General features: G+C 36.1%; 1 protein-coding gene across 2 annotated transcripts in view; it reads right to left on the minus strand.

The window, feature by feature from the left end:
• Positions 1-826: 826 nt before the first annotated feature.
• OMA1 (OMA1 zinc metallopeptidase) overlaps positions 827-15209 on the minus strand; it is an 80333-nt gene continuing 65950 nt past the window's right edge. For both annotated transcript variants that reach the window (XM_068537989.1, XM_068537988.1), the window contains exon 9: positions 827-2359. In XM_068537989.1, the coding sequence (XP_068394090.1) occupies positions 2150-2359 (210 nt within the window). In that variant the 3' untranslated portion in view covers positions 827-2149. The remainder of the gene's footprint in view (positions 2360-15209) is intronic.

Raw genomic sequence — 15209 nt, forward strand, 5'->3', positions numbered from 1 at the left:
GAACAATTAGACGTGATACTGGAAGAAAAAAAAATAGACTTAGGGTCTCCAGTATACTATTTTCTTAGGAAACCTACAGGGAAATCTAATGGTGTGTTTTACTGTTTACCTGTAGGTGACATTCTCCAGATGTCTTTACATGTCATGGAGTGCCTGTGACAGAACGTCAATCACTAGGGAGAGGAAAGAACAACTATATGGAGAACAGTCAATCTGAACCTCTGCCTTACAAGTGTCGTCTTGTGGGCAGATCAGGAAATTGCTTACAAGCAATCTATAGTAAGCCCCGAGAAACATTAACAGGCTCTGGACTTGTCTTCTTAACAACTAGGTCAATATTTTGTCTAAGAAAATGTAATTGTGTCAGGACACACCCCAAATGAGAAGTCACAGGCTTTCACAGGCAGGGCGAGAGGTTCCACTCCTATCCTGCCTCACTCCAGGCTTTTGATGTGAAGTTAGATAGAAGGGTCTGAGAGGAGGACCTGGAAAATCGTCCTAGAGATAATATAAGCGATCCTTGATTTTGTACTGAGGAGATTTTTACCTGTATCGAAGTCATACATGAAGAAGCTAACAAACAACTGAGAATAGAGTTTGTTCTTTTTCTTTTGATAGCTTAGTTTTTAGATGCCGAGAGTGTGGAAGTGGACAGATTTGTAGTCAGACAGATCTAGCTTTGCTCTTTCTAGATGAGAGACATTGGGTATATCATTTAACCTCTCCAAGCCTAATTCTCATCGTAAAATGAAAATACAGGCATACCTTGTTTTATTGTGCTTCACTTTATTGCACTTCACAGATATTGTGTTTTTTACAAATTTTTTACAAAGTCTCAGTTTCCCAACAGCATTATTTTTTAAGTAAGGTATGTACAATGTTTTTTAGATATAATGCTATTGCACACTTAATAGACTACAGTATAGTATAAACATAACTTTTATATGCACTGGGAAGCCAAAATATTTGTGACTCACTTGATTGCGATATTCGCTTTCTTTCAGTGGTCTGGAACCGAACCCACAGTATCTCTGAGGTATGCCTACAATAAAACCTACTTCACAGGGTTGTGTAATACATGGGCACAGCTCATAGTAGAAACTCAATAAAAGGTAGTTTATTTCCCTTTAATTCTAAGAAATGATTTATTTGATTTAGTGTCTTATAAGAAAAATGTCTGTCTTAGAAATATAACCTCAACATCACTGGACTTCACCAGCGTGGGAGTACTAATAATACATAAATACTAATACATTTTTAAAACTTATTTCCACATTTAACTAATACAGTAATTTCTGGGTATCACTAGGGATGTGTCTTGTGCTTCTCTCATCTTCATTCAGCCCTTTGTCGATGTCTGCTGCCCAGGAAGATCAACTTGGGGGCCGCGCCTCGGCCCTGCATCTCCTGGTGATCCTCAGTGAGAATACGGTGGTTGTCTTCTCTGAGAACCCTAGAGATACCCAAACTAATACCGTCAAGAGGCCAAGATGACATGACTTCCTGTTAAGACTTCAATGCAACACAAGCACACTATGCAGAAGATGATCCTCTCTCCCCATTTTCTCCCTTGGCCACTTGGACCACAAACAGCACTACTTGTGCCTCCCTATGAAAAAAGCTTCTTCAGCTTCTTCTTAATCCCTCATCGGCCATAAGCAAGGACCAGGAATCTCTCTATCTCAAGGTCCCCTATTCCATATAATCCCACGCTAATGCAAACCAATTTCTGCATATTTCAGACTGTCAGTTTCCCAGTTCATCATAACCACCCGGACTCTGAAATTCAGTTTAGGCTCAGCTGGAACCCTCTCGACAGTAACAATTACTGCACATTCTGATATTCTGATTTTTCATCCACTAGAGTTCTGCCTTCCAAATCAAAAGTATATAACAGAGTAAAATGTGTAATATAAATTTATTCTGTGACATTTTCCTCATTGAAGATATTTTAAAATAGATTAAAATATATCAATATTTTATGAAAAATAAATACCTAGTACAAGAATTTAGATAATACCTGTAATATACATGATTTGACCCTGAGTACCCTTTTTTTTTCATTTCAAACAATATTTTTTAAAAAGTAACATGAAAATGATAAGGATTACTGCATTCGTCATATATCTGGTGTCTCATAAATTTTAATTCAACTGCCAGTTCTTTTCTCAACTATACACGTTAATGGTATTTGCTTCTCGTTTTGAATGGGAAGAGTATCCATTTTCGGTTTAACAGTGATATTTAGGTCTCCTTTCTCTGCTTCTTCAAGAAAATTCTTCATGCTGAGTTTGAACAGTAATCGAGGGTCTGGTCCAGAAAGTGGTGGGCAATTACAGGTCTCTCTAATTTTGAGTGCCTATAAAGAAAGAATACAACACAAAATATATACACATATATAAATTAATTAAGGTTATTCCAGTAATTCCTAATATGCTCTATGTAAAACAATGAAATATAAGAATACATTCTGTATTTCTGCAATAAAAGGTATCTTAATTACAACATATGAAAGAGAACCATATACAAATCCATAGTAAATAGTTATATTTACATGATTTGTTCATATAATATCTTCAAAAAACAACTGTATTTGCAATGACTGCCCACTGTCCTGTTGGGGATAAATAAGCCTTCTTGGAAGTATCTCTATGATTTGTCAAACTCGAGCCAATCCTGAGAACATTATTCAGATTAGAGAATATCTGAAGACGCAGAGAGCTTTTTTTCAAGAGAAAGAAAACAACAGAAAATAGATGTGAACCTACTGAAAGAAGATATACATGACTGGGACAGTCTGGGGTGGAAATGATACTAATAACCTAGAAAAGTAAGCAAATCAAAATCATGACAACTTTTAACTCCAGGAAAAATAAAATGATGCCGGGTAAAGAAAAGTAAGCACAGTATACGACATGGCTCAGCTGTGATTAGTGTTTACAGTTTTTAAAAACTGCGTCTTTATCTAACCAAAATCACAACTTAACCATATTGGGAAGGGGGAGAGCTGGATACATGTGTGTGTATGCACAGGGTGTGACAGTGGTAAGGGAGAACTTAATTCTCATCCTCTATGGGGGAAAAGAAATAGATAATACCTAAAACCGAAAAGTTAGGAAGTAGCGATATAAGCACGTTATACAGATAAGGTGGGAAATACCGAAATAATCATTTAATAGAGTTGCAAATAGTTACCCTTGAAACTGAAGGCAGGATAGGGAGACTGCCGCTTTAAGTACTAGCCTTAGAGAACTATGTGCTTCTTCAAAGCGGGTACATGAATGACTTTAAGACATGAAAACTAAAATAGCAATTTTTTTAAGGGAAAAAAGTCTTAATACCTAAGGGGTTTTAAAAGAAAGATGTTTAAGGGGAAAAGCTAGTTTAGGTTTTTACTACTTCTAAATGTTTGATAGTGATGCATGTTAAGGGAAGAAAAGAAAAGCAGGGGAGGGGAGAGTCAGTGCTTGGGGAGTAGGAAAGTTTTAAAAATATAAGTTCTCACTGATAAAATAATGACTTGGAGCAGTGGGGAGAAGACCTAAAGGACAAGGACCTGAGGGAAGAGGTCGCATGGGTACCTAGAAGAAGAGAATTCCAAGAAGCAGTAGTGAGTGCCAGAACCTGAGAAGGGAGCATGGCTGGAGCGCTGTGGAGCAGCGAGGAAGCCAGGGCAGCTGCAGCAGAGGCGGGAAGGAGGCAGGAGCAGACTGTGGGATCTCACAGGTCAGGCTACGGATTTTAGGTTTTCCTCTGAGTGGTCCTGCTCCTGATATTTGTGGGGTCCATAGCAAGAATGCAAATGGAGGCTCAGATACCATATATTTAAACATCTAAAATGACTACATAAAAAAATGTTTTATTCTACTTTGAGGAACAGACAATCAAAATGACTCTGACAGGGACGTTCCTGGTGGTCCAGTGGCTGAGAATCCGCGTTCCAATGCAGGGGACGCGGGTTCGATCCCTGATTGGGGAACTAAGATTCCACATGCCTCGGGGTCAACTAAGCCCGCACACTGCAACTACAGAGCCCACGCCCCACCTAGAGAGAAGCCCGCGCGCCACAACAAAAGATTCCGTGTGCTGCAACTAAGACCCACTGCAGCCAGAAATAAATAAATTAATTAATTAATTAATTAATATTAAAAAAAAAAAGCTGTACCTTTTTAAAAAAAATGACTCTGACAGCCAAGTACAAAATTAGAATTCTTTAATTTCACATGTAAGGTTGCAGGGAGCCTACCCCAGCTGCTGCCACTGGCCTGCTGTCCACTCCCTTCTCCTCCCACCCCTGGCCTACCTGGCACAGTGAGGGACCTTGTGTGAGTGCGTCCAAAGGAAGAGGTCCATGCAGGCCCTGAAAGCGGGTTCCAAAGTGTTTAGGCGAGGAAATCCACTATCCCAAATACCAGAGTGTCATGTGGTGAGGGCACAGGTTCTTAAAAGGGACTACTCCCTTAGCTCCCATGGGAGAGGGGGGCATGCAACCAGAGGCAAGCCAGAAAAGGGTCTTTTTTAATGGTCGAGGCCAGGGCAAGAGCTTGGGTCTAAGAGACCTTTGACCCTGAATGAGGCTATAAGTTACCAAAATAAACTGAAGAGGAAAAAGCATTAAAGTGAAATTCTTTGGTGATAGGGGCCTTGTCTGAAGTTTCTTTGTATCTCACAATACAGTAGATTTAATATGTATTGAGTGTTAAATAAATGTTTGTTAAAGTAAACTGAACTGAAAAAAGGAAGAAAATGTTTCCCAACTATAGCACTAAAGTAAAAAGAAATTCAGACCCTCAGCTACATGGTGACCTACTGTCCAAACAAGGATACCTTTGGGAGTGAAAGGAAATGCTATTAAAATAAGATTTACACTGAGACATCAGGCATAAACTGAGACTGTCCTGTCAAAACTGGGACGTACAGTCTACTCTTGTTTTAACTCCTTTACAACCATGTTGATGTTCTTTTCCGAGTGAGAAGCCAACCTGTCACGGCTGCTACATCACATGCCTAAGGCCTTCACTGGTATCAGTAAAGGGCCAAGTGTGGAGTTCAGCAGGTAGTAGCTGGCACAGCTGAATTTAGCAATGAGAGATGCAAAGCAGCAAACAAAGAGAAGAGAGTGCCATCTCCTACCATCTTTTATATTCAGTAAAAGCTCTTCCCTTTCCCTTAAATTATTTTATTCAGTACTTTTACATTCAACAAATATTTAGAACATCACACTGAGCAAGGTGCTAGGTACACACTGATCAGAGCAAATAGTCACGGTCCCTGCCCTCATGCAATTTACTTCGCGTTTCCCCACGACTGGGCATTTGCATTGTTTCCATAGTTTTGTTTTATGTGGCTTTTATAAATTACCCTGCTATGAAAACCTTCGTTTAAAAAAAAGATGTTATTTTTTAATCTCCATTTGGGTTTACTTGAGGGAGACCCCCTAAAATAGAATGATCTAATCAAAGAGTAAGAATAGAGTATAATTTTTGTTATATAGGACCAGACTGCTTTCACCAGAAAGGCTTTACCACCTTATAATGTCATCCGCATACATACACACCTGAGTTATTCATAAGCAACAGAACCTAAGATTTTATGATTTCTATCTAGATAACCACATAATTTCAAACCTCAGAATCCTTAGAAATCATCAGTTAAATTTTACAGAGAAGAAAATTGAGCCCTAGAGAGGTTAAGTGACTGGCAGGAAACAAAAAACTGCTTAGCGTTTGTTTATTCACTTGTAATTGCCAAAATTGGAAGCAACCAGGATGTCCTTTAGTAGGTTACTGCATAACCTGTGATGCAAGCAGACAATGAAATATTATTCAGCACTAATAAGATATAGTGCTGGCTATTTTTATGGCTTTTATCAAGCCATAAAAAGACATGGAAGAACCTTAAATGCATGTTTTTAAGTGAAAAAAAAAAAGCTAATCTGCAAAGGCTACATAGTGTATGATCCTAGTTACATACATGACATTCTGGAAAAGGCAAAACTATGGAGACACTAAAAAGATCCATGGTTGTCAGGGGCTGGGGGAAGACGGAGGAACAGGCAGAGCAGAGAGCATTTTTAGGGCAATGAAACTACTCTATGTGGTACTATAATGATAAACACACGTCATTATACATTTGTCAAAACCCATCGAATGTACAACACTAAGCATGAACCCTAATGTAAACTATGGACTTTGGGCCATAATAATGGGGCAACGTAGGCTCGCCTACTGTAACAAATGTAGCACTCTGGTGCAGGATTTTGATAGTGGGGGGAGCCTGTTTCCATATGGAAGCAAGAGGTAGATGGGAAATCTCTACCTTTCACGCAATTTTGCTATGAACCTAAAATTGCTCTTAAAAATAAAGTCTGTTTTGTAAAAAGCTGGCATGGAAGTACTGATAAAAAGGCGTAGAAAAAAGGGATTAGAACCCACTTTTGTTGTTTTTAATACTTTTGCATTACATGTACTAATGTGTTTTTTTTTTTTTTTTTTTTTGGCATCACATTATATGTTTCTTGAGTACATCTTTTACTGAATAAAATGCACTTTGGAGATGTCTGAGCTACATTTCCTTAATTGCTAGAAAAACTATACATACTTTTATAAAGGTTTTCTGTTACTATTTCTTCATCTGTGAACTGTTTTTCTCCTCTACCTATCAAGCAGAATCCTGTTACAGACCATACATATTTCCATCAAATCTTCATCTGTTTTGCATAGTAAGATTTTATTGCATATGCTGGTAAAATATTCTTTTTTCACTTTCGTTTCCACATTAATTTTATTACATTTTGCTGTGTCAACATCTTTTATTTTTTATAAATTCAAATCTTATTAAATATGCCTTCATCTCTTTTTAAAGTAAGCAATGTTTTCCCACTCTACAGCTAGAATATGCCTTTCTATTTCCTTTGTTTTCTGTGTTTAACTTCATGCACTGCACATAATAGGTACTTAACAAATGCATGCTGAATTTTAAACAAACATTTAGAGAACACAAGCTATGAATAAATGGTTATGATAAATGTCATAAGAAAAACACTCTTAAGAGTTTACAGTCTAAGAGAAAAGAGGAACACACTCTCATAACAAGAATACACAGTTCTAAGAATCCCATGGAAGATCTAGAGATAAATATGGGATTAGCCAGCCTAAAGGTTCCAACTAGGAGTAAAAGGAACTAACATTTACTGTTCATTTTCTAGGTACCTTGCACTGTGCCAGGTATTTTACCTGTTATCTGAATTGGTATTATGATATGAACCACTTTTGAAATCTTGGGCTCAGTGTTGAATACTTATCATTAAAGTGTCTTATAAGGGAGGGAGGGAGGGAAGGAGGCAGGACCTTACCCCACAAACATACAAGTACATACATAAAACATCCAGGACTTATTGCTCTCCTAATATTACAGATGAAGAAAGCTGAATGTTAGATTAGGTAGCTACCTCAAAGTTAGCTGAGTGGGTCAGACTAAAACCCCAAACTCCTTAGACCACTGCTATTTTTTCACTACTTCCTATAAGCATCCTTTCCCCATCGTGGACTATTAATCTGCTGCATGCTAAATTTCTGAGAGAATGTAACTGTTATTCAACTGCATTGCCCAATTTTTCTATTTTTAACACAATATTTTATTACTTACCTTTCCTATTATTACCATCATGCAATAATTTAATAAATATTCGCTAAGCATCTCAGAAATGGTCTCAGGCACTATGGATATAGCAGTGAAAAGGGGCCTTACCTTCTGGGGGAGGAGACAGATAATAAGTAAACAAGGGAACTTTAGTTAAGTACCCAAAGAAATTAAACAGTAAACTGTGTTACAGAATGACTGCATGGAAGACAGGCTATTGGAGATTGGGGGATCAGGAAAAGCCTCCCTAGGCACATAATGTTTGCATAAAGAGCTGAGGGAAGAATGTTCCAGGCTGAGAAATCGGCAAGTAGAGGGGTTGTAAGGAGGAAAGAGGCTCCACGTGAAATAGCTGGAATCAAGGAAAACCTGGGGAGAGTGGCACGTGAAAAAGCTGGAGATGCAGGCAGTGGCCAAATTACATGATTTAAAGACCAAGTAAGGAGTTTGGATTTTTATTCAAAGTTAAATGAGAAGCCACTGAAAGCATGGAAATGACATTAAAAAGAGAATTCTGGCTACTGTATTGAAAATACGTTGTTAGGGATTGAGGTGAAAAGTGGAACAAGAAGATTAAAATAGGAGATGGCTGCAGTTAACCTAGGGAAGAGATGATGGTGACTTTTACTAGGGCAGTAGCAATGCTGATGGAGAAGGGAATACATCCCTAATGCCTTGTGGAGGCAGTCGGCAAAATCTTCTAGTTGGCAAGATACAGAGAGGAAGGGAAGAGAGAAATTAAAGATGAGTCCTAAATTTCCTCCTCTGTGTTAATAGCTTCTCTTTTATTATGCTACCCATGCATCTGAGGATAATTTACTTGCTCACTGCAAATCATTATTGTTAAGCAGTACTGTATCGTTGGCTGGTTAATGACACCAGTCCATAAATTCTTTTAAAGGTGTTGTTCTTATCAAGTTGTCAAAACAAAATCTTTTTGCTCACAAAATGATTAACATTTTGCTCATCAAATAATTAACAATGCCCCTTTCTATATTTTGAAGCTAGAATTAATTATTCACTGAATATTTGTTCTTTGAACTTTTAAAAAAATTCTCCGAAGTTAATCCCCATCAGGGCTAGGTGTCCTTTTCTTTACTTATTTGTTATGACTCTTTGGGTTTCTAATACAGTTGTTTTTTTTTTTTTTTAATTTTTATTTATTTATGGCTGTGTTGGGTCTTCGTTTCTGTGCGAGGGCTTTCTCTAGTTGTGGCAAGCGGGGGCCACTCTTCATCGCGGTGCGCGGGCCTCTCACTGTCGCGGCCTCTCTTCTTGCGGAGCACAGGCTCCAGATGCGCAGGCTCAGTAATTGTGGCTCACGGGCCCAGTTGCTCCGCGGCATGTGGGATCCTCCCAGACCAGGGCTCGAACCCGTGTCCCCTGCATTGGCAGGCAGATTCCCAACCACTGCGCCACCAGGGAAGCCCATACAGTTGTTTTTATTTATTTGATTTAATTACACCTTACCACTTTCCTCAAAATTTAATTTGAGGAGGTTCATTCTAGTTATAATTTCTACTTCTAGCTGCATCCACTTTGGCAATACTCACACACACACACACTCATGCATGCACACACTTTATTTCTGATTTTGACCTGGCCCATTAATTAATATCCAACTAAAAATAACATTCTTCAAACTATTTTTGGTTCTCCTGTATGTTAATTATTGTAGCTCCTCTCCTGATCATACTTACATTTCATTCTTTGTCTAACTAACCAATGATTCTCACTTTGACTAAATTATCCAAAGAAACAACTATTGTAATTTTGCTTATTTCTGCTTAATTTTATTAATGGTATTTTCCCTATCTGGGACACATTACTCTATTTCTTTTCTCTTCTTCTGTCTTATTAATATAGACATTTATATTGATAAAATTTCCTTTACACGTCAGTTTGACAGCAACCCATGAAAACATAACTATATCACTGCTCTTATTGTTTATGGATTTCTCTCTTGCCTTATACACAATTTTATTTTAACTTTCACCCATCTTTTAATTTTTGTTATGCTAATTTTAATGTACTGTGTTCTGACAATTTGAACCATAACATTTTTTATATTACATACACATATTTTTTGTCCAAAAAAGGTTGTATGACCACTATTGCTATAGATTTATGCACATTTAAGAAGAAAATATACATCTATTTCCAAGCATTTAGTTTCTAATGTCAGTTAAATCTTATTTTTGTACTATTCAACTCATTTTTTTGTTAATTCCTTTACATGATCTGTGGTTTTCTAAGAACAGCAGGGTGCAAGCTATAATCACAATCATATATAAACAAACTAAACTATATATTTTATCTAATTCTCGAGCATCAGTGGATTCTGTAAAGAGCCCTACTGCTACTGAGCACTTCACTGACATATTGTTTTATGTGTTTCATTTATTAAGGGATCTTCCACCTTAAAAGAAAGAAAAGTTGGTTTGGCTAGATACCATAGCAAAGTGTGTTAGTTCCACTGGTTTCTGTTTGGTTGGTTGGTTTTGTTTCTTTCCCCCTTAAACTCTTACAGTTCTCCAAAGTCTGAAAAGTGAGATCCAAAGTCATTCTTACTATTAAGTGTTTTTAAATTTTCTCTTTATACCTTGGCATCTTTAAGAGCCTATCTTTGCAATGACGATTAAACACTTGATAAATTTAACTACCTAGGGATGTTCATGTCAGGTTTCTCATGCATGATGCTCTGGGATTCTTCTAAAAACCTATCTTGAGAAATGTTACCTAAATCAAAAATTGGATATAGAAACCAAAGTCAAAGAAATAAAGACATGAATGAATCCTTACCACTGTTACATGCAGTTTGGATTTCCTTGTGTCTTCAATATGCTTCCACTGTTTAGACACTTTCTAGCTTTGGATGTTTTAATTTGGTTGTGCTATGTTCCTCTATCTCCAAGCATCAATGAGTCTTCGCTCTGGAGCATCAATTCTTCTCTTTACAACCTCCAATGAAAGTTTTACAAGCTTCTCTGCTGTATTCGCAAGTTTAGCAATTTTTTGAAATGGATGTATCTTACATTTGTAAAGTCATTCTTCTTCTGTCACTTTCAACGTAGTTAAATCAGCCTTATCACGCCCGCTTCACGTGGTGCTGCTTCTGTAGTTTTCATCACCTAGGCTGTCCTCTCCAATGAAGTAACATTTTTAAATTAGACTGAGATTTGAGATTTGGTTTTGTTTTTTAGATTTTTCTACTCTTTGAAGCTTATCTTACTGGGGGAAAATGGGCATTTCAGGGGCTTTGTTTTTTTGTCGTTATTGTTGGATTTAGTTTAGATCAGAGTCTTTGTGGTGGTATTAGTTAAGGACACTCAGACACTACCTAGTCTTCTAAATACAATTACCTATGATCAACTTTCCTTTCTTGTCAACTCTTATGCACTCATCATCATTCTGATTTTTTAAAAAAATCTGTCTTACCTACATCTTAAATCTACTCTTGAGTAGGAGAAAAATGTGGCTGCAACATCTTTTATTCCGTTAGAGTTGAATTGGCTGGTCTGAGTTCCTTCTTCACTGTTCTATATAGATTCCTCCTGAAGACACACATTTAGCCAAGCCTTTTGAGACAGAGGAGGATCATATTTCCTCAATCAAAAACACTTCTCAGGTTGCTAAAGAACTGGATCCTTTGCAGAGTGCCAAATCACCACTCCACAATCACTTGCTGGCCATAAGGGGGAAAACCACATTTCCAAAGGAGGGGTTAAGGCCATCACCATCCAACCCCCCTGATCAAATGTGACATCACTAAACATGGAGCAGCCAGATTAAGAGAATCCTGATGTGAAGCAATATGAAGCACAGTTGCACAACCTATAAAATATTCTTGCCAAAAACGTAACTTCCATTTATAGGTATACAGAGAAACAAGTTGGTCAAAATCACAAAGAAGCAATCAGATAAATCTAGAATGTGGGACTAGATTTATTCAACACATTCACATGTTTAAAAACAAACAAAACAGAGGGGAGGGGCACTGTTCTAAAGTCAGACTTAAGGGACATAGCAACCAGATGCAGTGTATGGACCTTGATGGATTATGATTTGAACAAAACAATCAGAAAACTATATTTTGAGAGAGAGAAATTTGAATATGCACAGGATACTTAATTTTGTTGAGGAGAATTACTTAATTTTCTTAGCTATGATGATGGTATGATTATGAAAGAAAATGATACTACTTTCTAAAATACATACTGAAGTAATTAGGAGGGAAAGCCCTCATGTCTAGGATTTGCATTAAAATACTTCTGGGGAAAGAAATAAGAGAAGAGGCAGATGAAGCAAGTGTATAAAAAGGTTGATACTACTGCATGTAAGTGAAAAACGGGGGTTTATTAAATTATTCTCTATCTTTACATACGTTTTTAAATTTTTATCATCAAAAGGTAAACTAAAAAATTTTTCTTTAGAACAAAACTTTTGCCTCTCTAGCTTCCCTTTTCCTCTGTCATTTTTGCATTTCTGTAACTTCATTCTTGATTTTACATCTATATCTTTAGTTCTAAATGGCTCATGAGAGGTTTAAATGTTTCTTCTGAAAAATGAAAGCAGTCTCTTTACACCCTCTCAATCTCCAACTCTTTCCCTTGATTTCTGAAGGTTAAGCATATACTTTTCAAAAGATCTGAAATTTTAGCATCAATAATCTCAATGCAAAAACTCACTAGAAACAAATTTAACAGAAAATAATGAGAATAGTAGGTTACCACTTTAAGAGACAGAAACTACAAGGATAATGTCTATGTGGCTACTTAAAAATAACAAAACAAAACTTCTGTTTATATATTAGTCTGACAGGATGATTTGATTTGGTATCAACTTGAAAGGCTAATGGAAGACAACAAGAAATAAAAACAGAGAAAACTGTGAAAGAATTTGAAATGGGCATTAAAAGATCATTTGGTATCCTGTCAAATGCATCCTTTGGTATTATCCCAGCCTTTCATGGCTTTAGAGCGATTTTACCACTCTGTAAGTTGTAGAAAACTTAAAACAATGTAAATGATACTTGTCCACAGAAAAGGAAATGAACTATGTCTGGTGAAATGCAACTGATTATTGCCTTATGAATGCGTCAGTTTTGCACCTACTTGTACAGTCACCTGAACTAGTTGTAAGATATTACTGGCTCTCTCATTAATAATAAGTTAAATAAAATCTCAGATGTGGTTCATTTTATATTTGTGTAAGTCATAATTTTACCTTTAAAATTTTTTTTTCCTCTGACTCATTTCCTTTCATAAACTGCAATGGAAATTGGAGTCTGACTAATTTTGTAAGTGGTCTAATTAAGTATAAATAACTAAAACTTTGAAGTAAATAGATATAAAATATAAAAAATTAAGGCCACCTTGACACAGGTCAATTATCCTTTGGAATGATAAAATAATATGGAAAAGTTTTCAAATAAAATTTTATGATCAACCACTCCTAACATATGAGAATCAGGTATTAAGAAATGGCTGTATTTATTCCCAGTAATAGAAATATTTATAAAACAACTGCTGGTACATGTCAGGATTCTTCTAGGTACTATATATCAAGTAAAACAGCAATTATTTATGCATAAAAATATAAACTATAATAATTAAGTTCAAAAAAGGAAAAAAGACAGGAAAAAAAATTAAAGCCAAAGAAGCCTCATAATTAGATTAAAAGCTTCCTTTGAAAACAGAAACCAAGACATTTCAAGGAAAAAAAATCACCTCAACTTTTAAACATATTTTTCTAAAAATATCATTACTTTTCTCCCCTTTCCCTATAAAAGCAATTTTTTTCTAATAGCCCATTCATTTCAGCCTCAAGTAGATACACATCACATGCACCATAATATTTTTTTAAGGTTTTAGACAATGTTACTGTCAGGCTTCCTGGCTTTATATGATTCAGAGGCCAATTCAATTACAGTAGCTGCTATGATATTTGCCTTTTCCTCAACACTCTTCTTGTCAGACAAAATGAAATTCTGCAAGGTGAACAGCGTATGTTTGTGTACATTGGCCAACAACGACATTTCACTTCAATGTTAAACACACTCATATTTTCTACTTATGAGATGTATAATATTAATGATTTACGCATTTACTTTGTCCAATTATAAATGTGTAAGAATGATTTACACATGAGTTAAAATCCCCAGCTTCCTGAAAGTTTAAAGAATTTGAAATAAAATGAGATTAAAATGAATGCATTTGTAGTCTGCCACTGATTCTCATGTCTAAAAATTAAATGTAGTAACTTTGAAACTCAAGATTTAAAACACAGTTTACAAATAAAGCTGACATTGAAAGTTCTAAGAACGTTAAAAAATAAATCCTATTCAAAATTATGATTACAATAACATAACCCCAGACAACCAGTAAGTCCAAATTAATCGGTTTTCCTACACATTCTATTATTCTCCATCCCCTTCCCCCTCACCAAGGAAAGGATGGCATAGAGTTGGTGAGAGAAGAAATACTACAAAGTTCAGTATAAATGCTTTCAGTTGTAAGATAAATCTTTCAAGTAAATTTCTACCCTGGGTTATCATACAGTTTCTCTTATTCACACCTATTCATATTGTATAACGATACTTACAGAAGGAAAGTTAAATAAGGTCTTTCGAGGACAATGTATGGTATATATATATATATAAATTTAAAATCTGAACATTGTAAATATAATTTCAAAACTGTCATACTATTAAACATCAACAGGTTGATATAACATCTGTTCTTCAGTTTTTCTCCCAAGTTGTTATGGCAACCGAATATGTGGAACACGTGTTTCCTAAATTTAACTGATTATTTCAAGTAAATAAAATTATAACATATCATATTATTAACTACAAATAATATTATTACTATAACTCTATATTTATCCTTTTCAAATGCTAGTGGATCACAGGATTATATTTAACTAGGCATTTACACATGCTTTATCTCAGAATTCACATTTAAAAAAAAAACAAGGGCATTTTTTTTTTCTAATTTCGGGGCATTTTCTTGATTTAGAAACAAAACAAGAAAGGAACTAGTCTATTTTCTGAACAATATACTATACTAAAATATTCCAAAATTATATGATTGTACTGCTTTGTAGGAGCCGTAGATCATATTCTTTTCAAACATAATTCAGATCCTGTTACTCCTCTCATCCTCAGCTCAAAACCCTCCAGTGGTGTTCCATCTCTGAGCAAAAGCCAGTCTTTTTTTTTTTTTTTTTTTTTTTGCGGGGCTGTAGAGCCTGCACCCTCCACCTTCCCTTGCTTACTCCATCCAATTACACTGATTTCCTTGCTGGTCCTCAAATACCAGGCTCACTACTGCCTCAGGGACTTGTACTTACTATTCCCTCTCCCTGCAAGGTTCTTCCTCCTAGGAAGCTACATGGCTCACTCTTTCACTTATTTCAAGTCTTCATTCAAATACCATCTTCCCAGTGAAACCTCCTCTGACCCAACCCCATGTCTTTTTTCCTTTTTTTAACATCTTTATTGGAGTATAATTGCTTTACAATGGTGTGTTAGTTTCTGCTGTATAACAAAGTGAATCAGCTATATG

Source organism: Eschrichtius robustus, chromosome 3 (assembly GCF_028021215.1).
Source record: "Eschrichtius robustus isolate mEscRob2 chromosome 3, mEscRob2.pri, whole genome shotgun sequence".
NCBI lineage: Eukaryota > Metazoa > Chordata > Mammalia > Artiodactyla > Eschrichtiidae > Eschrichtius > Eschrichtius robustus.